General features: G+C 51.5%; 1 protein-coding gene across 6 annotated transcripts in view; it reads right to left on the bottom strand.

The window, feature by feature from the left end:
* The window catches only part of CACNB4 (calcium voltage-gated channel auxiliary subunit beta 4), a 65,431-nt gene that overhangs the window by 24,702 nt on the left and 13,783 nt on the right, over positions 1–26,946 (bottom strand). For 4 of the 6 annotated variants that reach the window (XR_011097984.1, XR_011097983.1, XM_068686934.1 and 1 more), the window contains exons 3-4: positions 2,022–2,141; positions 1,549–1,671 (exon numbers count right to left, since the gene is read on the bottom strand). Coding sequence is in view for 4 of the 6 variants with exons in the window: in XM_068686934.1 (XP_068543035.1) it covers positions 1,549–1,671; positions 2,022–2,141 (243 nt within the window). In the remaining 2 variants the exon portion in view is untranslated. Of the gene's footprint in view, positions 1–1,548; positions 1,672–2,021; positions 2,142–4,930; positions 4,973–17,918; positions 18,077–26,946 lie in introns of those variants that run through there. The other 2 variants (XM_068686932.1, XM_068686933.1) reach the window with 2 other exon arrangements.

The following is a 26,946-nucleotide window of genomic DNA, read 5'->3' as shown; positions in this document are numbered from 1 at the left end:
TTATTAGCAGGGTGTGGATTTCTGAGCAATGCCCCTAGAGATGAGATTGGAATCAGGGTTGTGCTGGGAACACCTGAACAATAGGAACAATAAGGATGCAGTAAGGGAAGCGGGGCTGTGTGCAGCAGGTCATCACCTCCCATCTGCTATTCTCTGCCTTCAGCGTGTGGGAGGACTACAGCTCCCTCCTGTTGGTTGCCATGCCCATGATTTCTTCTGCACTGTCAGTAATTGTTGCACTCATCTTTTAAGCACATAACGTATAGTCTTGTAGGAGACAGATGAGACATACAGGACATGCTCTCAATATAGCAACTCAGCAGTTCCTGCTGATGGTTCATCTTGGCAGCACGGCGACCTTACTTCTACCTAGTTTAGCCTTCTCAAATCTGGAGCCATGGTTATTCTAGTCCAAGTGATCTCTGCTGAAACGAGGGCAGCTGTTTGCTTCCAGCTCTGAGGGGTAGCAAAGGACATTTCCCTCATGGGAAGCAGGTTTTGGAGGTGGGCAGCTCAGGTGTGGTGCTGGACAGGACAGAGCACATCCCTGGGGAAGAAGGAGGAGGGGGAAAACCAAGTCTACACACACACAGAGAGGCAGATGCAGATTTCACAGTGCCCCATTTCCTCAACAGGGGGTTAAGCACCACTCCACACAAATATATATATTTAAAAAACAGCCCACAACTAAGCTAAACAAAAAATAACATAAAAAATCTTTAAAAAAATATCAAACTTCCATCTGTTTCCAGCTAACTGAGAAAATGGAACATGCAAATCAACTGCCTCTCCTGTGTCCTTCTCAGGGAGAAAGAATTTAAAGCAAACCCCTCTGTTCCAGCACCGATCTCTGTCTCTAGAGATGGAGAAGCAGGTGCTTTCCTCCTAAATAGGCTCAGGCTCGGGGAGATCAGTGCTTTGAAGCAATGATGGACTAACGCTCAAAGAAACAGACAAATTAGACAGACAAACACCCCCAAATAAACCCCCAGAACGCAGAGATAAAGAAATGGTTTTGCAAGCTGCAAGCCTATGTGCAGATCTACAACACAACAGGGGTTATGCAAATTGAGGGCTCACTTCAGATTAATAATTGCAGAAAATATGCTCAACATGCAGTAAGATGTATTCTTCTCTGCTAAAGCCATATTCAGGGCCTGTTTATTCCCCTTCCTTTTTCCTTATTTTTGTACAATTTTGTCCTGCAGCCTCTTCCTTATTTTCCTTTCTTCTTGTATTACTCTAAGTCTCATCTCTCTCTTGCAAGCCTCTCTGGTGCTTTATGAAGACCGGGTGCAAACTGCTGCTACTCCCCTTCCTGATGGACAGAATCCCTTTCTATTACTTAATCTCAGATTCATCACAAACTGGATTTCATTGACAAGAGTCTGAATCTACCATGCTGATTTAAAATACAGCAAGGTTCTGTTTCCTTCCTGTGGCATGAAAACGCAACTGGAAATCAGTGACATCAAGCTTCAAAAAGTGCAAGATAAGCACCCCAGGGTGCTGGGACTCTGAAAAGGACGAACTACCACTTGGTTTTACCTCTTTAATGTGTAGGAAGTCCTTGGCATCAAAAGAGATGGCAGTGCTTGGGACAGGAACATCTTCGTCCAGAGCACCGCAGTAACTCACATTAGTCTTAACAGCAAATGCTACTGGTTTGGACTACAAACAGAAACAGACATCACAAACAGCAGAAACTTTCTGAATCAAGCATTCATCTGTTGTATCCAATTACCAGAAGTCTAGCACAGGGTATTTGCCAAACACATCAAAATTCAGACCTAATCATTTCACACAAGCCACCAGAGTTCAGCTCACTAAAGCAGACCCCCTTCATACGAGAACATTTACAGAATATTCCCCCCACACCTTGCTTGCAGGTAATGGCACTTGATTCACAGTCTACTTCCAAAGATACCATCGTCATTATAAACCAGCAGTGTGAATTTTAACACCAGGCAAAGGATAAGCACCACGTAACTCAGCTATTAGAAAAGTTTACAAGAGTGCACCTTCGCCCTCTCGAGTTGTATAGCTGCTTGCTGTTCTCTTTCCTGGCGGATTGCTTCCCTGTCTTCTTCCAAAGACACATCAGAGTCTGAGGGTCTGCTTGTGTACGAATCCGCTGAGCCCTGAAAAGAAAAACACGTCGCTAAGAAAACAGATGTAAGAAATAGGAGCCCCCTCCCCAGACAGGTACGTAAAATACCTTTAAAAGACTGGTTTTGTAATTCTGCTGTGTGGGTTTTACTTCTTGTTTCTGCAGAATTTAGCAGAGAAATAACATGGCTTTACCTTAGCCAAAGGCAAACCCCCAAGAAAAGCCTCTCCCCGCTTTCAAAGAATCCCTTTGCACTGGGTCACATCCAGCTCAGCTGCAGGCATGGTATAGAAGTCTTTGTAACACTTAAATCCTGTTAGTCAGCCTTAGACTGGAGACTGCCAGGGGCTAGGTCACATCAGACGCAATTCAGGTGCTATAAAGCTTGCTTGGAGCCACCCCTCCCTGTAAATACGGTGCCCTTGTGCCAGCACCTTCTGCACTCACACGAAGCTCTGCTCTCTGCTCAGGAGCAAAAAATGGCAAAACCACGTTGCTAAAAGCTACTCGACACAAAAGCTAAGCAGTGATATGAATAAAACCGGCATGTACAAGCAGCAGCAGCGGGTAACTGCTCACAGGGGCAATAAGGCATGGCCACAGCTACACCTCCTCCCTGGACAGCCCTCGGGGTGCATGGCAGCAGGGCAGGTTTGCAGAGCAAACTCTCCTCCTGGTACAAAGCAACGGGACTCTGGTGTCCCACGCAGCGAGTGACACCTGTCCTAAGCCCAGGTCTCCCTCACAAGAGCCACAGTACAGCATCGTGCCTTTCAAATGTGTTTTTTTTCTTCTTAAATCACTTCATATCCTGCAGCACAGGGACACGTGTTCTCTGCAACCTGCCACAGAAGTCAACATCCCTCCTCTCCTCCCTGTGTACACCACCACTTTCCCTCGTTATTGGAGAGAGTGCGAAGCGAGCCAGCCCCCACGGCCGGGCAGCAGGATGCCCCGACTTGCCTCCCTGCTCAGCACCTGAAGGGGACCCAGATATACCAGGGGAGGCTAAATCCATGCCATCAAATATTCCAGCCCTAAAATTACAGCTGCCCTCCGTGTGGGAGCCAGCATTGTTCAAGGCAATTAGAGCAAAAGGACCAGCAGAGCAGGAGGGCACCGGGAGAGCAGCAGGACACGCGAGCAGCCCATCGCTGCCTGAAACGCTGCGAGGAGGCCCCACGCTGCCTGGCTGCTGGCATCGCTTCTCTTACTGCAGACAGGCACACAGCAGGGCTGCGGGAGGTGCCTGCGAGCACGGACACGGTGACCAGATGGGCACGGGCACACACCGACAGATCTGCTCGGTCCTCTGGCTGGGCTAAGCGCAGGGCTGCCGAGAAGTCAGCAGAAATAACACCGACGCGTGATGCACAGCTTCCCACTCTGGTTTTTAGATGTTTCAGCCTGAGCACTGACCTACTTTCTGCTGTCAGAAGCCAGGAGCCTTCTCCCAAGGAGCTGACGCCGCGAGGCTTCCCCGGGCTGCTCCCCAGCGCTGATGGCAGGGCCGCTGCTCCTGCGGGTCACAGCCAGCGCCGAGGGGCTTGTCAGCGAGGTGCAGCCCCGGGACCATGCCTCCCAGGCTGGGGAGCCACAGGACAAGGCGCAGATTTGCAAATTGTGGAGAGATGGATGAAAAAGCAGCCCGAGGCGAGCACAGCAGCACAGGCCCAGGAACGTGAGTGCCACGTTTGGTTAGAGCAAGGGACCGAGCACGGCTCCTTCACCCTTGCAAGTGCCCCCAACTCCGTGGGCACCCCCGAGCATTGTGCTCTGCTGCCAAGGCAATGCAAGGTTTGTTTCACATCTCACAGCCATTTTATTTAGGCTTCTGTGAGTTCATTTCTCCTGCGATTTATTACTGATCTTTTCCCTCATTCATTTCCCTCTCCCGTCAATTAGCACAATTCAGCTTTGACACAAACACTGAGGTTTGAAGCAATCCCCAAAATGGGAGGGAAATCGCGTACTTTGGCCAAAGCGGAGGGAACAGCAGGTCTATTTATTCAGCAACTCCAAAATCCTGGCAGCTGAGCAGTCCTCCTGCCTGCTGCCGGGTCTGCTGCAGGGCACGGGCCGAGCTGGCTGCGGGGCTGGGCAGGGCAAACCCCTGCTGGTTTCGGCCCCAGGCTGCCTGGGAGGGAAACCCACCCTGCTCCTGGACAACAGCAGCCAGCCAGGTCCCCTCCCTGATGGGAAGGGTGGAAGAAAACATCAACTTTTAGCTGGTGCGGTCTCAGGAGGTGAAAAAAAACTTCAGTGAGGCTGCAAATAATTTTTTCCAGCTGCCAGAAATCTACAGACCCGAATTGCTCTCTTAGCAGCCGTGGCGTGCGATGCTCTGTCAGACCACTCGTGCAGTTAAGGCAGCAATCCATTAGAGGCTCCACTAAGCCAGGTGACAGGCAGGCTCTTTGGAGAAGATTTAGGGTGCTCCAGGAAGCATTTCTGAAACCGAACCCTGAGCAGAGAAAGCTTCTGCCTTCCCCGTGAACACCAGGGCAGCGCTGGCCACCTGCAGACACCGGGCACGCCTCTGCCCAGGAGCTCTGGTGGCAGTCCCCGTGCTCGAGGCCCCGTGCTCCCCGACCGGGTGGTCAGAACTGCTCAGGAACAGAGAATGGGCACTACAGTCACTTGGGGACCAGAGACATCTTTTTTCTAAAGAAATGTATGGCTGTAAGGTTTTGGAAACCATACATTGTTAGGTCTTGATTCTATTCATGCAATAGGTAAAAGAAACCAAAAATCTGCTCCCCCTGTACTTCCTATCCACAGGGTGCACACGACTGCAGCGCACAAGGCAGCTTCTCCTACCTGCCAGAGCTCCTCGGCGGGGAACATTCACCCTTTTTCACTCTAACAGGCTGAGCAGAAGTTGGGTAACTGGGAAAACAAAATACTCCAAGGCAAGACACGGCACCAACCCAAACTGCAGCTTTCTGACTGCCCTGGGGTACTGCCACTGCCCGCAGTTGGTGCTCACCTGGTGCTGGCGCTCAGAGCAGGCAGCTGAATGTAATTACCGGCAGGTGATGTAATTAAGAGGCGAAAGCAGAGCCGTGGGGATCTGTTCCTTTGGCAGGAGGACGCTGCCACGCGGCAGTGAGCCTGGGGCCAGGCAATCTGCGGGCTGCACGACTCCCCTGGCATGGCCAAGGCCCCATCCTCAGCACTGGGCTATGGGATGGGAACAGGGAGGCACTGAGGGCTGCTGCACCCCGCAGAGGCTCCAGTGCCCTGTGACAGGTCCCAGGGAGACACCACAACCCCAGGGACTGAGGAAGGGGTGTGTTGCTCACACCTTTGCCTTTTCGGCTTTTGCTCCCTTGGCACAAAAGCTCCTGTGTGACTTGGCCCCCTGCAAGCTGTCACGCCAAGGAACCCAAAGGGGCTGTTCCCAGAAGCAAGGCTCTGCAGAGCTGGGCCCAGCAGAGCTGTAGGAATGGATTTCAGCAGGACTTCGTCACAGTCCGTGCCCAGCAGAGGATGTGGATGTGCCACGGAAGGTCCAGAGGACAAGGTTCAGCTCCCAGCCAGACCATTTGCTCGCTGAACAGCCACCGACACGAGCCAGCTGCATGGCCACTGCGCCTTGGGTTGGGATTTCAGAATGAAAGGCTCGGTAATTAGTTCTTCCGATATGTTTGGTAAATTTATTTAAGACAACTCATTAGGTGTCTCAGCAATTTGGAAATTACTAGGTAGTTAGAACATGTTGCTTCTTTGTGAATGCTAATTATTAGAAAATAGGGCAACTGTTCTGCTAGTTCTTTTCATGATCTCTTTTCCTGAATTTGAGATCTTGCAGTCACATCTCCTTTCTCGAGCAGCCCTCCGCTCGGCACAGATTGTGTTTTTACATCTAAAAACACCCGTAAAAAAAATAAAAAAGAAGCACCAGTAATAAATACACTTACTGCCAAGGCGCTGGGCTCTTCAAATGAGCATTCACGGCACAGCCGGCTGCCTCACGTGCACGACGGCACACGTTCACCTGCTGCTGTGTGCAGAAATTCAGAGCTTCACGACCCATGGGGACCACGGGGAAGCCCAGGCTGAGGCTGTCCTGGGGTGCTGGCAGAGCCCCCGTGCTGCAGGCTGCCAGCTCCACGTCCCTGCCTGGCACGGAGCCCCAGGAGAGGGGCTCTGTGTGCCCTGCAGCACCTCCAGCATCACCTTCTTGTGATGGGAGGACTGAAACGTCTGCCTACAGCGCCCACAGAAGTGCAGGGTGGCAGATGTGAATATCCCCGTATTCTTTTTCCACCCCTCCAAAGTAAACCTTTGACCTTTTGACCGAAAAGACCATAAATCCAAGTGAACTGAATGAGGAGGATTGATACCAGAGAGATGGCAGAAGGCTCCGATCGCTCTTCTCTAAAATTGTGCCTGCACCACCACGTTCGAGCAGGACACCAACTTTACAAACGCCTTTTTTGTTGTTTTGTGAGCCATGAAGGAGCTCATGGCTGTCTGGGAGGGCTCTGATCTGCATTTGTTCCCACTGCTTGTGGTTAGAGGGATGACTGAATGGAGAGCTGCACACCTCTGCTCGGGATTTTGCTTTAATCTCTGCAGCTGGGCCCTCTTTTCCACGAGAGCTATTCAGGAGGCCCACAGGAGGAAAAAAAAGGTGTTTTTCCAGTGATGAAAGGCACCAAGCGAAAGCTGCAACATTTAAAAACAGGGCTTTATTTGTTCTTAATTACTGTGGCTCTTGAAAGCAGCGAGTGATGCTTGCAAGGCTCTGGGGGAGCTGCTCCCAGTGGGTTTTCTGACACCTGGTAATAACGGGGCAGCCAGAGGAAACGCACGGTTATCCCGACCGGACTCTGCTGGCAGGGGGTCCTGCTCTTGTCCCCAGCACACGCCGCGAAGGCACAAATGGTTCTCAGCCTCGGGAACGAAGGAGACAAATATTGCCCCCAAACACTGCCAGGCTTTTCAAGAAACCCCCTGCCCAGTTCCCCGCAGCAGGAATGTTCAATGCCATAAAAAATGAGAAATATGACAAGTGGGAGACACGAAGGGGAATTTTCCCCGAAACCCCACTGTCGGGAAGATCCCACCTGCCTTCAGTGCCTGCTTTTCCCGATCCAGCCCGTTCAACCCAGGAACACAACCCTTTGTAAGGAGCTCTAGGATTACAGCGTCCCAATTTCCTTCTAGCGCGGTGCCACCACTTCCCACACCATCGGGCTTGGAACAACCAAAATAGCCCCGAATATTCCTCTCTGCTTCCCAAGCAGGAGCGGTTCGGAACAGCCTGAGCTGCCCGAGGACGTCACCAGGCTGATTTAGAAGAGCACGCGCTCACCGACGCCGGCTCTGCCGCTTGCCCACGAGCTCATGGGGCACGAAGCAGGACCCCAAATGTCCCCACAGCTTCCCAGAAGCTGCTTTTTCGCCTCCACAAGCCTCCAAACTCAGATGCCTAGAAACAGTTTTAAGCACTAATAAATTAAGCTTGCGACCAGAGCACGTTACTTTTTAATTTCCTTTTCTGTTTTCCACTCTTTCTTTTCCCAGGACCCTGCTCCCAGCTGCTAGGATCCCGTTTGTCCTGCAGCAAGGACCGCGCTGAGATCACCCGGCTGCAGGATTCACAGCTACGGCACGCCGCTAGAAATACCTTCCTCCAAAACCCTGATTTTCCAAGCACTACACACTCCGTAAATAGCAACTCCTTTCCCCAAAAGCTTGCGGTCTGAAAACTGAACGTGCTGAGAGCAAACCTGAAGTGAAAGGGTGACCTGCTCTCACCTACCCGGGTAGTGTTGGAGCAGCACTTTATGGGACCTAATTGCTGTCATCGACCCGGGGAAGAAACACCGGTTTAACACTTCTTATTGCCTGCACCCAGCAGGCACGCCAGCACCAAGAGCAAAGCTTCTCCACGAGTCATTGTCACATCCACAACCTCCAGGATCTGCCAAAAGCAATGCAGGAGGCAGGCCCTGAGGTCCTGCTCTGTGCCAAAAGCCCCTTCCCTGTCAAAGTTCTCGCCTGTCATCAGTAACACAACTGTACAGGAGCAGCAGACAGCACAACGTTAAGCGCCTGGGTGTTGTTCTGTGCTGAAAGAGGGGGAAATGCCTTGTCAGGAGGGAAAGCTGTCAAAAACTTGACAAGATTTAAACCCCTTATTTTGGCCTAAAGCTTTTGCAGTTATTTTGGGATATTCTGCAAAAGGTACGTCTGTTCAAAAAATGCTACTGCTGCCAAAGGTTCTGCTAACGGCCTATGAATCTGTGCTCAGATGTGCCCAAAAAGGCAGGGAATGAGTATGGTGCTAGAGTGAAGTCAAAGCCTGGTCAAGGGTCTAAAAAGGTTCACCAAAAGCCATCGCTGGAGCCTGTGTGAGGCCTGACAGCGCCAGCACTGCTCCCACCACAGGCACTTGGCCCGGTGGCACGCAGTGCTGGGGACGTCACCGAGCATCACATCTCCATGCCCCGCCACTCCCTGCAGGTCCAGGTGCTGCCGGCACCAAGGGAGGCTCCTGCAGCAGGGTTTGTGCCCAGCTCCGCAGCAGCACGCAGCAACAAGCGCAGAATCCCCAGCTCCCCTGGGAGGCACGCTTCCCCTATCCCCTGCCCAGAAATGGGGCCAGGATTGGGGGAAAACCCTGCTGAGCTGTGGGCAGGAGCAGCTTTGGCTGGAGCAGAGGGAAGAAGCAGGCTCTGCCCCGTCCTGGCAGTCTCAGCGCCGCGTGGGCTCGGTGTCAGCAGCACCGCGGCAAGCCAGAGCCATGGCAGAGCGCGACTCGCTCTAGGAGAGAGGAGGAAAATAAAAAGGAAGAAAAAATAAAAGAGCGCCCCGTGGGATCCCCCGAGACTGCAGCACGGCTCCAGGCAGGCAGGCGGCCGCTCGGGAAACCGCCGCTGAATTTCCTCCTGAAGAGGAGTGGGGGGGGAAGGCCGGCAGCCACCTTCCAGCTGCTGGCAACCGGCAGCTCCCGAAGCGACGCAGCCACTGCAGGTGGGCTGGGAGGATGCAGCCGAGGGCAGGAATTATTTAACAGCAGAAGAAACGAGCAGGAATCAGGACGTCGGGGCTGCGCTTGTTGTTATTGCGAGGACACAGCCTGAGCTTCCTCTTTCTGTAGGAGATGGGAGCAGGAAGGGGAGCCGAGCTCTGGTAAGAGCTCTGTACAATAGGGAGCTCTGATGCCAAACAGATCTCACCAACCGTTCACAAATGAAATTTCTGTTAATGAAGGAAGACACAAAATACCTGGGCCGATTTACCTCCCTCTGGTAAGGGGATAGCTGCTCCCACCCAGCAGCTATCACTTGCCTGCAGAGGAAGCAAGTAACAAAGCTCAGACCAGAAGAACCTCCCCCTGCAGCCAACAGAACAAATGGGGTTTGTGTGTGTGGATTTCGGTACCGAGCACATTGCCTGGCACAGCGACACTCACAGCCACCCCTCGGGTACCATGACCGGGACTTTAACTTGGGGCAGCCCCAGGACATGCTCAGCCCCATACAGCCAGTAGGATGCAAACTTTTTTTTTTCCCACCTTCCAACTGTCCATACTGGTTACTGGGAGGCCAAACACGTATTCCCATGAAGCACAGAGCTTCACACACGACATCCACGGGACCAGATGCAACCCCGAAGCTGTGGGCAGAACGTTTCTGCCATGCTGATGCAGTTTCATCTGGAGAGCGCACACAGCGCCAGGCTCTCCTCCCCCTTCGCAGAAAACAATAGTGCAAAATGAGAGGCTCGGAAAGAACACGGATAATAGCCAAAAGCCTCGAGAAAATGTCTGGGCAGAGACAGACCGAAGTGCCAGGGAAAGAGCTTTCCCTGCATCGTCCCAAACCCTTTCCACTCTGCCTGCCTGGCACAAGCAGAAGCAGCAATGCACCGAGATCAACACCTGTATCCAAACACAAGGAGGTTTTACAGCCAGAAGGTGCAAACTGGACTCAAAGCCAGGAAGCAAACGATGTAAGACGTTCGGAAGGGAGTAGCAGAGTTAAACTTTGTTAAATGTTCTTAAACATGGTCAGAGATAAAAAACCTTCAGCACAGCAGTAACTGTTGGCAGCACCAGCTCCAGCAGTGACATCCAGTGCCAACTTTCGGAGCCGAAGTCAACTTCTCAATTCAGTTCAGCACAACTCCTGTGAACGCACCGCCATCCATAGTTTATGTCTAACAGGAGCTATTCCAGTCTGCAGCTCTCCCTCTCTTCCCCTCCCACTCGCTGCATGTTTGGCTGCAGCAGGCCCAGCAGAATAAAGGCGAGGATTGCTTAACGCCTGCTGAACTGCATCCACTGTGAAGGGCAACACCAGGCACTGAAACACTTCCTGCAGCTCTGCTCCTGAGGACAGCAAGGAGCAAGTAACAGAGAGCTGAGATTAGCACAGAACAACGCAGGGAAGTAAAGTGAAATTGATTTTTCTGGTTATTTTTTTTTTTTTTTTCATCAGTCTGTATACTGCTCATTTTCTAGTAAGACACTGATAAAAAGCGCAAAGTTCCAGTATTTCTGGTTTATGGTGCAGAAACCACAGGGCTGAAGTCTTGGGAACATTTTAACCAGGATAAGCACTACACAGCAATACAGCCCCTTCTCATATCTTGGCAGAAGTGTTGAAAACAAGTATGCTTAGCAAAAACTCTGCTTTTTCCTCTTTTTTTTTTTTTTTTGAGGTGCAAGGCGACCTCGGGTCCCTGCTGCCTGGTGCTCTTGTTGGACAGACATCTTCCCTAGCAGGGGAAGCCGCGCTGCCTCCAGACGTGGCTGGTGCTGAGGCATAAACCAGCGATGGGGGCAGCTCTCCCAGGGCTGGAGCCTTCCTCCTGCTGCTGGCAGCACCAGGCACCACAGCTGAAACTTCACCACCGGAGGACAACGCTGGGCTTGTTCTGTCAGGAGCAGATGAGGGCACCACGGATTGTTCTGGAGGATGAAATCTTACCATGGTATCTCATGACACAGGTAGCTTCATGGCTCGTTCATGGCCACAATCGATCCAACTTTTCAAAAAAAAATTATCCTCCAGCCTCATAACACCAGACTCAACAGCACCTACAGCAACACACGTTAAAAGAAATTCGGACATTTATGGTAACTAATCCCTAATTGTGACACCACTGTACGAAGGGCAAACAGCCCGCGGGAGGACACTGAAGGCTCGAGCCGAGCAGCGCCAGAGCCTATTTGTGGGGAAAAGGCCTGGCATGGAAAAAACAGGAAGGGACTCGCAGGGAAAACATATTTGGTTTCAGCAGAATTGTCCCAAAATAGAACGGCTCGGGGAGTTTTATTTGAAGTGTTAGCAGCTTGTTCAAACACGCGCTCCACCACTTCGGCGCTGTGCAGGATGAGACGGGGTATTTTTTCCCCATGATTTCTTCCATGTTGCTGCAATAAATCACGTCGCTGCCAGCCTGGTGGAAAAGCACAACCAAACAGCTCCAGATCTGTAATTTGTACAGCCTTTGTACTACTCCATGTTTTAGGAGAAAAAACAGAATCATCCCCTTTGTCCTCCTCCACCCTGGTTTCTTTGCTGTGCTGTTGTGAAAGCAAAAATCCTCCCAGCCCCGAAGACCAAAGCAGAACCTGCGGGGTGCTGCTGCTCCTCCTGAAATAGTCCTAAAAAGCAATTAACCCCCTTTCTGACAGGGCCAGCTTTGGAGACAGAAGGTGCAGAATGAAGCCCTGTGCATGCACAAGGGCAGGCTCCCGGCTTCCTCCAACTCTCCGTACCGGGCAGAAAAGCCTGGCTGGTGCTGGACACATGCGTGGTTCCCCAAAGAGAGGCTCAAGATTTGGACTCAGCGCTGTGGGGCAGGCAGAAGCAGGGGGGCACACGGCAGTGATCAGGAGAGGTGATCACCGCTGTGTGATCCCAAACCCATCCCCTGCTCACGCTGAGTGCGTTAGGAACTGCAACAATTTACGGAAGGTGACCCCAAGGGGAGGGGAAGCCAGTGAAGGAGCAGGAGCCGGGAGGAGGAGGCCAGCTGTTACTCTCCCGGTGCTGCCCACGCTGTGTGTGGCCACTTGTCTGTCTAACCCACCTGGCTGCCCAAATCTCCTCTCCTTTTCCAAGAACTGCTCTCCCGTGTCCTGTTTCCAGGTTTACGAAGCACACAACACAAGTTCCCTCGAAGCCAAGCACCAGAAGAGCTCCATACACAGAGGGAGCTTCACCAGGAGTGAGTGGCAGGCAGCAAAACTCATCTGACGCGCAGAGGTCTGCAACATAACATCTGAAGAGAAGCAAGATGCCTTCCAGTGATCAACCTCTTCGTCTTCCAGCAGCCTGCCTCGCTGTGGGTGCACCTGAACATGAGGACGTGCTGAAGGCCCGGCAGGAAGGAGGGGACGCTGCAGAGCGAGGCACTCCGAAGCTGGAAGCGGGGCACTGCTGGCATGAAAAGCGGCGACGAAGCACTGTGGAAAAATACCAACTGGGATCTGATGGAAGTTTGTGAGCAAATCTCCCCAGCGCTTGCAAACTCAGCATTCAGGCAGCTAAGTGGCACTTTGAAATTAATTACTGGGTTCAGAATGACCACGAGTGGCTGGCAGGCTTGTCCTGCTGGGAGAGCCATCTGCAGACACGCGAGTCGCTGGTTTTGAAACCAGGCCCTGCTGCCTCTGGAGATGCATCCTCAGCGGAGCGAACATCTAACGGCTCCACTCACAGGCACACCATGGTTCAGGGAGATAGGAAGCAGGCCGTGACACCGCCAAATCCCAGGCTAAGCCTGTCCCCTCGCTGCGTGTTCTCTCTGTGATGTGCTCCTTCAGCACCAAGGGCTCCACTCCTCCCCCAGGCGCCCTTGAGCTCAGAGAGCGCTGTTTGTGCTTCCCAGCAGCGGCATTTTCTTAACACCAGGACGTTTCTGAAGCAATCCACAGCCCAGGAGCAGCCCTTGTCACTTCAGTCAGACCCCAAGATCACTCAGGCGCTGCCCAGAGGAACCCCAGCACTGGGGTAAGGCCGTGGAAGGACGCACCTTGCTGCTCAACATGCTGTCCCCATCAGGTGGGCTCTTGCACGCCGCTGAAGTTGAAGACACAACGCCAGCTATTCCACCTTACGTCCTTCCAGCTAGATGCCTTGAAGGTTTTCTGTCTGGTTTGGTTTAGATTTTAGCGTATTTTTGCTGAAAACAACACTTCTATGGAAACAGCAGGCGGTGATTTCTAAAAAATCTTCCTCTTCCTGCAGGTTTTCTTCGCCTGCCAGGCTATCAGATCACAACACTGCACTTAGCGCACACAAGATCTGAGTCAGGCAGAAAATCACTTTAAAAGTGAGCGCAAACATCAGCCGCTGTGACAATAGCTGGTGCTGTAGTGGCGCTAGGAAATTTTAGCAGGAAAAAATAAGCAAAACCACCCAAGCAAAGCCCCAAAGAGAAAACAAGCTGGCTTTCCAGTTGCTGTCAGGCAGCCCTTCACACACAAGGGAAGCGCTGGGAGGACGATGATTCATTAGAGGCGAGCTGTTAGGAGCTAATGGAAGCACATCTGGAACTGTCAAAAAAAAAAAAGCAAATGCTCTGACTGTGTAAAAGCCAAATCTGCAGGAGAATTCAGCAGACTTCATGGACAGAGGATAATAACCTCATGGTAACAAAGCTACCTGACAATTCCCACCTGAGACAGACTTTGGTGTGTACGTGAAGCTAAAAGCCCTACACAAACAACCAGCGAGTGGGGAACTGGCAGCGCTCTGGCACACAACTCCGCAGTGACTAGCTCCTAACATTACTCAGCTTTTTTGGGTTAACCATTAGAAAACTTAACTATTCAGACAGAGAAACAGAACAGCTATGCTCGAAGAGGAATGAGTGCCATCAGATGACATCTGGCACTGCAAACGCTGCTCTCACAGCTCATGAGGGCCTTACAAGACTGCGTGCCCGCTGCTCCACGCAAAGCAGGGCGGCTTCAGCAGCCTTCACCTCGCTTCTCTTGCCTTCGGTGACAAGGAAAGAAAAAGGGAAGCTCAACGTCCCCCAGACGGCCCGCACAGCTGAACGCAGCACAGTGCCTGTGTGGTCTTACCCTGCAGTTAATTGTACCTACAGACCACGCAAGGCTTTGCGGGTGGGAAGGCTGCTCCGTGCACTGCCCCACTGCCACAGAACCCTGCTGGCGAAGCAAAATGCACTGCCCCAGGAGCAGCCTTCATCCCTGCCCGCTAAATCTGTCAGGGCACTTCAAATGACAGCCAGATCCAGGCAACTAACTTCCAGTCCTCAGCTTGTCAGTACCAGAAGGGACCCGTGGAAACCTTGTGGAAACCATTGAAATCCTTGGGAAACCACTGAAAATCCCACAGCTCATCTGGCAGCCCGATGAAGCCTTCTGCTTGGTCTCAGCTGTGTGTTGTGCCAGCATTTCTGTAAAACAGATCTGGTGTCACAAAACTCACCGCATTAAGGGGCTCTGGGATGGAAAGAGACACACTTCACAGGCATGGAGAACGGATTTCATAGGAGGGCACAAGTGAGTGCTTTTGACCACAGCCCAGGGCACACACGCCCTGTGGCCACGGCCCTGCTGCACCTCTCTGTTGGAGTGCCAGGAAGCAGAAGTGCTGCACATACCGGTGTCTGCCCCTTTGGAAGAGTTTTGTGCTATAACCACCAAAGTTACGGGGTGAAAAACATTCCCACATACACATTTTCTTTCTTACGCTCAACTTACAACAGAAAAGACACACGGGGCAAGAAAAGGCTCCCTGCCCTCCCTCAGAGATCAGAGGCACCCACAGGAACCCAACCAGTGCTGGAATACAAACTTCCCTAGCCAGGCTCGGGTTTCTGTAACCACGTTTGTCTACATAAGCAGCACTCAGAAATGTGACGCATGACAGGGAGGGATGAACACCGCAGGTGAAACGCACACGCGGCACGGCATGCATCTGAAGATCAGCACCAGGGTCAGCCTCACAGGCTCCCTGTAACCACCAGAGGACTTTGGTTATCTGGAACGCTGTTGTGGGTCTGGGCATGCATCCCACTGACTAGTGTTTATCTAACTCTGTGATAAGGAGTGGGAACTGGCAGGTACCTCTGAGTGGAGGGAGCACATCTCCCCGCTCACGCAGCAGCAAGCAAGGAGTCCTGCTCCTCTGGTGCACAGACAGCCCCCTCCAGCACCAGCAGCAGGAGGCAGGCTGCAGGTGCAGGGATAAAGAGATGGAGGGAAGCCACAACAGGGCTGGAGGCAAGCCGAAAGGTTACAAGGAGTCAAGAAAATACTACGCAAGGTGCATGGGAGGCTGAGAAGCAGGAGACTAAGCTGGAGAAAAAGCAAATATGTAAAGGCAGGGAACAAAAGGAGCAGCAGAAGACAAAGCCTGATGCTCTTTGCCACCCCAAGTGACAGCACGTGGAGGACGAAGGTGGCCTGGATGGAAGTGCTGACGTGACTGAGCTGGGACACCACGCAGTGCTCTGCCTTCACGTGCTTCTGCCTCGTGGCTGCTCCCTGCTCCCACCTTGTCCCTCTTAAGCTGGGCTCTGTCCCACACACTCCTTCTGCCCAGCAATTCCTCCCGCTGGCCAGGCTGCAGCACCTGAGCTCTGTCCTTCCCCACCAGCAGAGCAAGGCTGCACCTGTGGGCATGGGGCACCCGAGGGCAGCAGCTCCCTGCAGCCCTGACAGCCACCTCGGGCACACGAACCCCCAAAATCCCCCAGATTAGACAGAACAGGGCAACAAACAAGGCAAAAACTCACTCAGAAGATGTTTCACGCTATAAAAGCCCGAACTTTGTGTTCATTACAAGGGTATTTGTGTCTGTGAGAGTTGCTTATGTCTCTCTGCACCCCTATCCCTCAGCGTGGCAGCTACTTTCTGCCTACAACCAGTGGTGTTTTTTTTCGGCTGCAGCAGTGTAATTTTCCTCCCCCAAAAAGCCTCGCGCTAGCTAGCTAGTGCATCATTTACTTGGCATTAATCATCACAGCTGGTAAGACATTGTAGTACCCGTGCACACGCCCAACCCATTCCTTCTTTATACACGTAAACATGTATTTTTGCACACATTTTTTATATACACACAAACACGCTGTAATAGCAACTTCGGTTAAAGAAAATCATCTATGCATCAATTCACTCTCAGAAAAATTACATCTTTCTTCCTGCCTTTAATAGGAAAACTTCACATACACAATTCCAGAGTGCTCTCTCAGCAGTTACCCCGTGTATCCTCTCCCAGAAGAGCCTAGGGATACATTCAGTGCAGAACCCCAGCCTCCCCTATCTTTAAACACCACGGAGCTCTCCAAAGCGAGCACATTTACCCCGTTTAAGTGCCACATGCTCATTGTTCACCTTTTCTTCCAAGGTAAATGAAGAATTGCTATGTAGGACTTCTTGTGGGTGCAGCTTTACTGTTGAAGAAGCTCGCGATGGCTCAGCGAGGTCACTGCCATCCTGCTGGTCGCTGCCTGTACCCCCACGAGGTTAGCTGGAAGCAGAGCTGGAGCCAGCCAGCAGCACACATCTAATTCAGGGAAAACCTGCAGCGGTTAACCCTTGATCACCTCCTTGATCACCAGTGCTCTTCCAGACGCTCCTTTCCCTGATTTATATTGGGAAGGAACAGGTTTGCTGCGATAAGCCCAATGCAGCAGCTCACCTCTCTGTGCTATGAGAGGAACCTCAGGAAGGAAAGGTGAGCAATTTTTTTTGGTTTGGACCATCTACAGCAGCACCCAACAGCTACAGCACAGCTGCAGCTCCTACCCCAGCTCCACGCTCACTCCTGGTCCTTCCAGGTCCGTGGTCAAAACTGATCTTCTGAGCCCAGCAGGCTGCCACAGCTGGACATGCCCTGGGACTTCCTTCAGAGAAAATGCCACGTGCCAAATAACACAGCTGGGCTGAAAAAGGCAGCGTCAGTGTGTCAGCTTGTATTTCTTGCTAGGAACACCAGCTTGCTCTCTGCTAGTTTCTTACATCAGGCCCCCCTATAGGAAGCTGCTGTAGGTGTTTTGTAAGGGCAGCTGCCTGCTTGAGGAAGATGTGAGCTGCACCAGAGTGACTCATCTCGGTACGGTTTATTTTGTGCTAGAAGTATTTCAAGTGGCACAAGTACTCGATCACACCTCCCTGTGCTTCAGGGAGCACAGAAGCAGCGTGCATGCTCGTCCTGCCCCGGGTTCCTTGGCACAGCACATCTGGGCTGTGCCTCCCAACCCCTAGCACCCAGAGCAGCACCGAGCCCTCCTCAAACCCTCGCAGATATTTTCTCCTAACTGCAGGGAACCGGTCCTTAACCCTCGGTTTGCTTTTTGCTGTATTAATCCCGTTATGTGGCTCTGGCTGGAAAGGAACCCCCCGGTGCCCCATCGGGCTACCTGTTTGCCAGAATATGGTCTCAGCGGGTGTGCTGGGCTCATGACTCAGAGCCCCAAGCGACACCAAGGTATGGCATTTAAGGCAAGCGGAGGGCAGCACGAAGCAAACAAGCGCGGGGGGAATTTTACCTGCTGTGCGCCTCAGCCTCGGGGTTTGGGCTCTGTGGGAGCCCTGCGCTGTTTTGAGGCTCCGCGCTGCCTTTTTGCTCTTTAAACGGGCGGCGAGGCGCTCGGCCAGCCCCAAACCCCTCAGATTGAGCATCGCGGAGCACTGACAGGGCTACGAGCGGCCCCTGAGGGGCTCAGCCACCCCATCGGACCCCCAAAAACCCGGGCCCAGAGCCCCCCGGTACCACACACACCGCGCCTCAGGGCCCGGGCCCGGCCGTTACGCAACGCCTCAGCCCCCGACCCCCCAAGCCACCGCCGCCGCGGCACCCACCGCCTCCGAGTCCTCGAAGCCGTGCAGGTACAAGTTGTCGTACATGGGGCCCCGCGGGCGCCGGGGGCGCGGAGCGCTGCGGCCGGGAGCGGGCGGTGCGGGGCCGGGCTGCCCTCAGGGCGCTGCGGACGCCGCCTCCCGCCGCCCACCGCCGGCACCCCCCCCCCCCTTCCCTCCCCTCCGCCGGCCTCCCGCTCCCCGCGCCGCCGCGCCGCTATTGGCTGAGCCGCGCCGCCGCCGCGCTCCTATTGGCTACGACGCGCGGCTGCCGCGCTCCTATTGGCTACGACGCGCCGCCGCCGCGGAGCAACGGCCGCCGCTCGGCGCCTCAGCGATGCCCGCCCAAGCCCAGCGGGCCCCACAGGGCAGCGGCGGCGGCCGCTGTGGGGAGGGAGGGCGGCTGCTCGCTGTGGGGCTTGGGCTCCAAGCCCTGGTTTAACATTGCCCCTCCGCTCTGTGAATTTTCTCCCGAGGTGATGCAGCACACAAACAAGCCCCAAACGCAATGATTAATGATAATAATAAAAAATAAGCCCTTCACTCGCGCACCCCCTGACCTGCCACCTCAGCACACCTCCCTCCCTCAGGCTGGCGTACAGCACCGAGGGGCAGCCCTGTGTGAGACAAAACAAGACAACAAATCCAGGGAAATAATTTACAACTCGCTTCCTGCTGCTAATTAAGCTAATTAGCTCAAATTTCATCGTCAGCGCAATCTGATCAAACATCTCCGCGTTGATAAACACTTGCTGCCTTCCCCATTTGTTCCATCTCCCGCTCCTTCCACAGGCTTCACTCAGCACTGCGAAGTTACCACTGATCGCTTGGGAGGTGGCCAACAGGCATCTGAGGCAAAGCCAGAGGCATTCCCCTCCCCATCTTCACAATCTCTTACCAACCTCTTCAAAAATTCCCCCAAATTACTAAAAATCCTATTTCCAATGTGCTGCTTCCCCTGTGCGTTCTGTGCTTCTGTCCATACAAGCTCCTGGTTTGCCAAAAGCCTTTGTGTCTGCATGAACGTTTACCTCACCTGAAGTGCTTGTCAGGGTTGAGCCCTCAGGCTAAGGGATCTTCCAAGGAACAGCAACATCCCTAGCCCGTGAAGGAGCTCATTGCCAGCGTTACCCGACAGACAAAACGAGAGGTGGTCACTGATGAATGTCTGATGGCTTTCCAGTGGTCTGTCTCAAACAAGGGAGCACTTTTAGTCAGGAGACAAAACCCACTCCCTACGACTAACATTACCTGGCTCCTTTTCCCGGCCATCACCACCAGGTGTGGGACAGCCCCAGACACCAACCCGGCCCTCATCCCACTGGTGTTATCCTCCCAGGGCCGGAGAGCACAGCCAGCATGGCTGGGGCACTTCCCAACTCTTGACCGAGGCTGTTCAGCTTTCAGCCCCTGAAATTGTCTCTAAAATTCCCTTTGAACTCCCCTAGAGGAGTTAATGGATGAATGTTTAGGGCCTACACTGCGCAGCATTTCGCCCCTCCCCAGCCTGAAGATCCCTGATGTTACAAACTTAAGGAAATAAATACATCGGTGGGAGGTGGCTATTAAAATTTAAAAGGGGAAGGAATTTCTAAGTGCAACATCAAAATCATTTGTCAGCGCAAAATAAAAGAAGGACATGGGATCATGGGAAGAAAAAAAAATTGCATCTGAGCTTCGCATAAATTTGTAATGAAATAACTTAACTCAGAAGTCAGGGGAAGAGCTGTTTGATTTCCAGCACTTGCATTGCACGCTGTCCTTTTAAGATACAGAGGTTATTTAAAATATATATTTAATGACTCGACTTGAAAGGCTCCTAAAAGATGCTATAAAAACCACACAGCTCATTAAATAGGGATTGTACTGGAAAGATGTAAACATAAGGGATGCCCGCATGGCCCGCTTCTAGCATTTACCTTGGGTGCCTCCAGCACGGCGTGAGGGCCTCCCCGGCTCCCGAAAGAGGGGCTCCGAATCCCCCCGAGGAGCCTGGAGCTGCGCCCAGCCCTCATCACCCACTGGGCACAGTGCTGGGACATGGGGACAGCCGAGTGGGGACAGTCCCAAAAGCTGGGAGAAGGTTGGAAATGGGAAGTGAGCAAGCAAGGGTTGCAGGAGGGGAGGGTGTAAGGCTAAGGAAAATAATTTGAAATAATTTATTTCAGTGACAAGCCATCACTAATACTCTGTAATATGTACTGCAGGTATCTATGCATGACTGCTGGAGCACAGGGCATTAGCTCAATGAATCACGTTATGGTTTTACAGTGAGTGATGCCATGTCCCACAAAGTCAGATCTCACCGGTTCCAACTCAGAGCAGGCAAAATGGAAAGGGAACAGAGGGAAAAACAGTTATAAGCTCAATCTTTTCTAGGTGAGCTTCCCCAAAAAGAGGTCAAACAAACAAGCAAAAAATCCACCGCAATAATAGGTGAGGGTCACACATTAGCTGAAAATTGAGAGATGAAAATCATGCCTGGCCTCCTTCTGGAAGAGCATACAGATGCTCTGGTATTATGAGGCGTGGGAATTTCACTGCCTCAGGCCAAAGAGAAAGGCTCTGCTACCTGTCATCCTCAGTCTGCACTTGGCTAGCACCAAGGCAACCAGCATCCAAGAACCCATCACTCTGCGTGTCTGCGCGCTGGTGGCTGTGAGAGCCAATGGAAACATGTCATGGATGGGTAAATGAGCTGAATTAAGTCTTTCGAAGGTCTAATCCTTTAAAAATACTTTAAATGGTGTCAGCTGATGCATTATCCATTTTGTATCACTCAATTTGTTTATGACACTAATCTTCAAAGAGCGGTAAATAGGTATTTTCAGGCAGCCTGGCCTCTGCTGTTAAAGGGATTTAATCGCGGTGCAGTGCAATCTCTACCAGCGTGTGGGTTATTCCTCGCTGAGCACTGCTGTCCTCTGGTGCTCTCAGCAGGACTGCTGTGAATTAGGTTTCCTGCAGATTTGCTGCAATACCGCATGCAGGGAGCGTACCTCAGCCTTTGATCTCGGGCCACAGCTCCGCCGTGTTCCCAGGGGCACAGGGGATTGTGAAAAAGATGCGAACAAAAGACCCCAAAGTCATCCAGTTTCTACGGGACCTACCCAAGGTGCCTGCCTGCCCCACTGTGAGGAGCGCAACGAGCCCGTACGGCGTAGCAAGGAAGGTATCCTTTGGAATCACCGAATGGCCCATGTGGCGGCGGTGGTGGTGGTGAATTTAAAAGCCTCCTCCTTCCGAGGACTTCTTACAGCCTGGTGTGTAGGTAAAAGGGCAGGCTCAATGCTAATCGAGCTGTTCGTGGCATTTTGAAGCAGCGTTAACACCGAGGTCAATGCTCTGTTGCACCCTGCTAGGGGATGGAGAGGCAGGGACTGAAGTCGGAATACTCCGAGCATCCCACAGACCTCCAAAATCTGCAGCTCCCTCCAAACCCGCTGATCACTCCAGCGTTTATCCCCACTCTGGTTTTGGATTGGAACCAACCCTTCTGGGAGTACAAAGGGAAAAAAAATAAAAAAGATAAATCCTCTTTGAGGCACGCATCCCTGTATTCCTGCCTATCAATTATTTAGTCATGTCGGAGCTATCCAAACGTGGGAATACTCCTCTTCCCAGAACATGAATTTTGTACAGAGCCACGGGAAATTGTGCTTAAAGCCCAGCCTAATGATTACACAATCAAATGACAGCACTCGTGTGGTTCGTTTAGGAGATGGAGCAACGAACTATTTGCATAAACACACTGAAGGGCCATTTGAGCAAACGCACAGTGACTGGATTGCCAAGTCAAGTAAATACCTCAGCACCGCAGTGCGCCAAGCCAGGATGTAAGTCAGCAACTTCTGCCTTTTCCCTGCTTTATCAGACTTTGCTCCCACCTGGGGTTTCTCTGCGACTGGCGGACTGCAGGCGGCAGGACCCCGAGCACCCTGCTGCTGCGGAGAGGGGTCGGATCGACACGAATATTCACCCCGAGGCAAGGAAACCCAAATATTGCCCCAAAGAAGATGGATGGAAGTTCCTTGCAGCCTCTTCCTCATCCAACAGAATGGTTACGATCCTGGGCTCACAACATCACTTAGGACTAATGAGATGGCATCCCTGCAGAGGTGAGGGCACGTTAACAAGAGGCATTAGCACTTATATTAACAGCACATTTGGGTACAAACCCTCTCCTTCTAGCACACAGCAACTGCAGTACTTATCAGCACACTTGACCCAGAACATAGCATTGGTTCTGGGCTTTCCTCACTTGCATTTCGGGACCTGTTGAAAAACACTGCGCTCCCGCACGTGACGCTGCTCCTGCTGAAATCAGCAGAAGAGCCCGAGCCCGTATTTCATTAGCATCAAGGAAAAGGGCTGTCAGCATTCTCCAGCCATCCACCTAGGGCAGAACTCGCTTCCATCACCTGGAGGGAGTCCAGTTGCTCACTCTTCTAAGTTATCTGGCACAGCCCACTTGCTCGCCCTTCTCCCTCTAAAGCAATTTATTTCTCTGCCTCTCTCCCTCTTCCCTCTGTTTTATAATACGGATTAGGTAAGCAGCTGGTTTTAGCAACACCAGCTTCTGCCTCGGGGTGGAGGAACGAATGAGCTAACCTCCTGAGATCCCCACTAACCCTGTTTTCTAACATCTCGGGAGCCGTGAGAACTGGCTGACATTTGTGGTATTTGCCTGTCCCAGAAGTTATTAGCCGGGCAAGTCTTTAGACTTCAAAAGGGAGAAGCATTGTGGTGTTTAGATGTCTTGGCACGGAGGGTTCTGTGCATTTAGAGGCTTAATTCAAAGGGAGAACTGGATGCTGTGCTTTAATTCCTTGAATTTCAAGTAATAAATTAGTCTGGTAGGGTCTAATTTGGCAGCTCTTCTGGAGGAAGTGAGGTGCCACCTATTCTAAAACACATTTATCTGCCACTGTTACATAAAGGCTGCTATAATTAAAGGGAGTGTGAAGACTTCATTGTCACTTGCGCCCGATTTAAAGCACCTACAAGGAGAGGTAACTGGGCTATGTTTGCAGGTACCCTCTATATTTAACTCCTTGTGAGATTTCTCTTTCCTGCGGGCTCTATGGAGATTTGCAAAAAGCTGAGCTGTGGGAAACTCGGAACCATAGCTACAGCCTTGTGGAGAGGTTTTGATAAAGACGAGTAGATTATCTCCACCTCCTGAGGCAGATATGAATGTGCTCAGGTTTTCATAACTCCAGCCAGCCCTGCTCTAATTATGCCTTCTGCTGGTGTGCAGCATTGAGCACGGCAAACCTGAAATTACCTGCAGAACGCTGCAGGACGTAGCCCACGGCCACGGCACCGTGTTAACGTGGGTGTCCCTTTCAAAGCCTAGGAATTTGCAATGAAGGACCTACAGAGCAGTCCCGGTGATAGCCACGGACCCGCACGCAGCCATCGCCCTCCAGCACAACTCCAGCGACCGACCAGACATCCAAAATGTGGTCACATCACAAAAAGACAGCTTATTTTTGGGGCTGGAGTTGGGTCATGGCTCTTTTTTTGGAAGGAGGATATGGGGGCTCTGTTTTCAGAGCAGACAGGCATTTTATCTCCCATGCCTGAAAACATCTGGGCCAGAGGATTAAACGCGTGTTTTATTTCTTATTTTAAGCTGCTCTTCTCTTCTGATGAACGTTCATCAACCTCCTTAACTGCCCTGAGTGCTGATGCCGAGCGTTGCTGTACGCTTCAGACTGCAGCTGATGAAATTATGGGAAGCTATCAATAAAAGCCAATCGCTAACTTTATGGGAAGCCGCTGCTACCTCATCTCAATTCTGGAATTTAGAAGCAGCAGTGAACCTACAGCTTCTGTTCGGTGACACAAACTGATCTGCACTTTGCTGCTTCTCCCTGGGGCTTTACAGGGATGGCTTGATTAGCCCATCATGTGGTTTTTGTTTTGTTTTTTTTGCTTATTTATTTATTTTCTTATGCTTTATAAGCCAATTACCATATGCTGCAACACAGCACTTGAATTCCATGGCAAGGGCCTACGGGAAACTTCAGCTCGTTTCAGCAGATTTCCGTGCCGCCCATCCAAGCGGAGAACCGCATCCAGAAACAGCCGATCAATGACGGAGCTGCCGCTTAGCCAGCTCGAGGCCCTTCAATATTTAGGCAGGGCACTTGAGAACCGAGTGGGGGAAAAAAAACACAAAGATACAAGATTTTTACTGCCTATTTAAGAGACTTTACAGGCAAGAACTTCTCGGAGAGACCTTTTCTCACCTGCCAGAGACCATCCATTTAGGATGTTCTCACCCCCCAGGAGTACACCATAAAATCTGTGTATAAAGTCTCTCTTAATTCCTTCAGCATCTCAGTGTACTCCACATGCCAGCAGCGCCGTGTGAGCCCCTTTACAAATCTGAGGCAGTCAGAATGGCTAAAAATACCTCCTGCCTTTCCCTTACAGAAGAGAACAATCATAATTATAAAATCCTTGCAGCACAGCCCGTCTCCCTGTTACGGGTACGAAAAGCCCTGTGTGTGAAGGGGGCTGGTGCACGAGGAGTTATTAAAATAAGATGGTGCAGAATCTGTTCCTCTGCTTTGGGGCAAAGATGTTTGAACCAATCCGTAAACCTTTACAACTCCCAGTCTGAAGCAATACATCAGTGCACGTGCTGCCAGTGCCAGCCTGTGATAGCTGGAGGTACTTCAGAAGCTCAAGCCATTTCTGATGCTCTGAGCATTTAGACAAATATCAGTTTTTTTTCCCTTGCCACTTTCATGCAGTTGTTAGATATCTATTTTCCCTCATCTCTCAAATCCTACAGTCACACACAAAAGAAAAACAGAATGGTTGGTTTATTCCAGCCTCCAACAAGATCCTTACAGAGGCTACTTTAAATAAATAAAAAGAAAATCCCTAAATTGACTGCTGGGGGGGAAAGGTGATCTGAAACTGCCTATGAGGCAGGAAACAAAAAAGCAGGAATTAATGGAGCAGCAGCAATATTTAGGGTCTCGTATTTGCTACAGTACAAAAAAAGAGTATGAAGCACGTGCAAGCAAGTCACTTGGGAGTGAGCGTGGAAAAATTCAGCTCAGACAGCTAGGTTTGACAGAGATACAAGCAGAAAACAGAATATTGTAACGGGAGCTGCCAGGAATAATAAATAATGGCAGTTCTGCCATCTCTGCCCATAATCACTGCGAGCAATACTGATAAAGAAGCAGATCAGAACCATGTGTTCCCGGAGCTTAATTCAATATCCAGAAGAGGGAGCACGGAATTAAATGGCTACAAAAGTCAAAACTGATAAGAGGAAATATTTATCCAAAGAAATCCAGAGTATTAAAATAAATGATGGAGCCAAAAGCTTGTAGCACTTAGCCCTAACAAGGAAAGGATTTGAACACTGCAGCTCAGCAAAATGAGAAGAGATGTCACAAACCCTGCTTTTGGCCGGGATCCCTCGGCAGGGCCAGGCTTAGGAAGAGACCCAGCACTGCGGGCAGCTTTTTCTCTCCCTGGTTGCTCATTGACTTTATTCTCCCGGAATACCTGCCACTTGCTGCTGGAGGAGACTCAGAGTCAGGCTCCCCAAAACTGGGAGCTGCTGGTCCCACGGCACTCCGACAGCGCAGCCTTTGGGCCCCACGCCTGCCAGCACTGCTTTCAGACCTGCTGCAGGGAGGAGAAACTGCTTCTGTTCCAGGTCAGAGCAGAAGTTAGGACTTGAACCCTCCTCACTGCTACTAAACCTTATCCTACAGTGACACATCACACATCTTAGGAGGGAATATTGCTGCCACCTCTTGGTTCAGCAGGATAATAATAGCAGAGGAAGATTACTGACTGCTGCTCTGCACATGGGGCACCCGAGCAGCTTCCCTTCCTCTACCCCACACTTTTGGAAACCTCTGGTTTTAGGATGGCTTTCAAAAACGAGCTGGTACTAGGGCAATCTGATGTTACTGCTGTTGACCTTGTCTGTCAAGTTGTAGGCCAAAGAATTTCCCCTGTGCCCCCCAGCCCTGCACCAAGATCTGCAATTTTGTGTTAGAAAAAATGATACTGGGGTGACAGGAGTTGCTGCCAGGAAGGCACCTGGTTTTAACTCGAAGGCATCAGGAAAAAGGTGAGCTCGCTGCTGAGGCTGCCATCCAGCCTCTGCTCTGGGGAGGAGCTGCTGGCGGTTGTGTTAAAGCACCCTGAGCAAAGCCTATGAAGGTAGTTAAAAAAAAAAAAGTTAAAAACAGTTTATAAATTCAATCCTGTGCGGGCAGATATTGCAGCAGCAGCACAACCAGCAGCAGCCCCAGGGCTGGGAAGGGCCCCTGCAGCAGCTGACAGACAACGCACAGCATCGAAAGCTGGGGCACTGTGCACAAGTTCAGTCCAGCAGCCTTACAGGCTCAGTCGTGGACAAATAAAAATAAAAATAAAAGGCTATTTATTAAACATGCTTAGTGTTTCTCACAGTGGCAGGAAACAAGCATGAAGGATTAAATAGCTCCTTTTGTCAGCGGGCTCGCTCCTTCCCACACACTACGCTCCGCTCTCCCCAGTGGGTCTGAAAGCCCCGAATTCTGCATGCAGATGATCCAGTTTTATTCATCTTGTGAAGAACCCACCTAAAATTGAGTATCTAGCTCAAGAGGTGAAGCCTGATGGGCCTGATACGCTCATAAGAACATTTCCTTAAAATGCCAGATGTCTTTTTTTTATGCAGATCGTAGAGCAGACATTTGGATGCCTTTATCTTAACCGAGCAATGATGCAGGAGTAGTGAAAATATTCTGCCTACCTGCAGCTCATTTCCCTCTTCCCCCGAGCATTACCAGTCAGCAGCTCCCAAAGTCCCCCCACCTTGCCACCATCCATGATACAGACCAAAACGCCGATTTTCAGAAAAGGAGAAGCTGTTTCCAGAGAAAGCTTTTGTTGTATGAAGAGTCGTAGGCACGGTTTGCCAACCAAAACCAGCAAACAGCCTGAAAGTACCCTCAGACGCCAGCCTCACCTTCCCAGGGAACCCACCCTGCAGCCAGCC

This window comes from Anas acuta, chromosome 6 (assembly GCF_963932015.1).
Source record: "Anas acuta chromosome 6, bAnaAcu1.1, whole genome shotgun sequence".
NCBI classification, from domain to species: domain Eukaryota; kingdom Metazoa; phylum Chordata; class Aves; order Anseriformes; family Anatidae; genus Anas; species Anas acuta.
The sequence above is the reverse complement of the archived record's forward strand: the minus strand, read 5'-3'. Positions and strand labels throughout refer to the sequence as shown.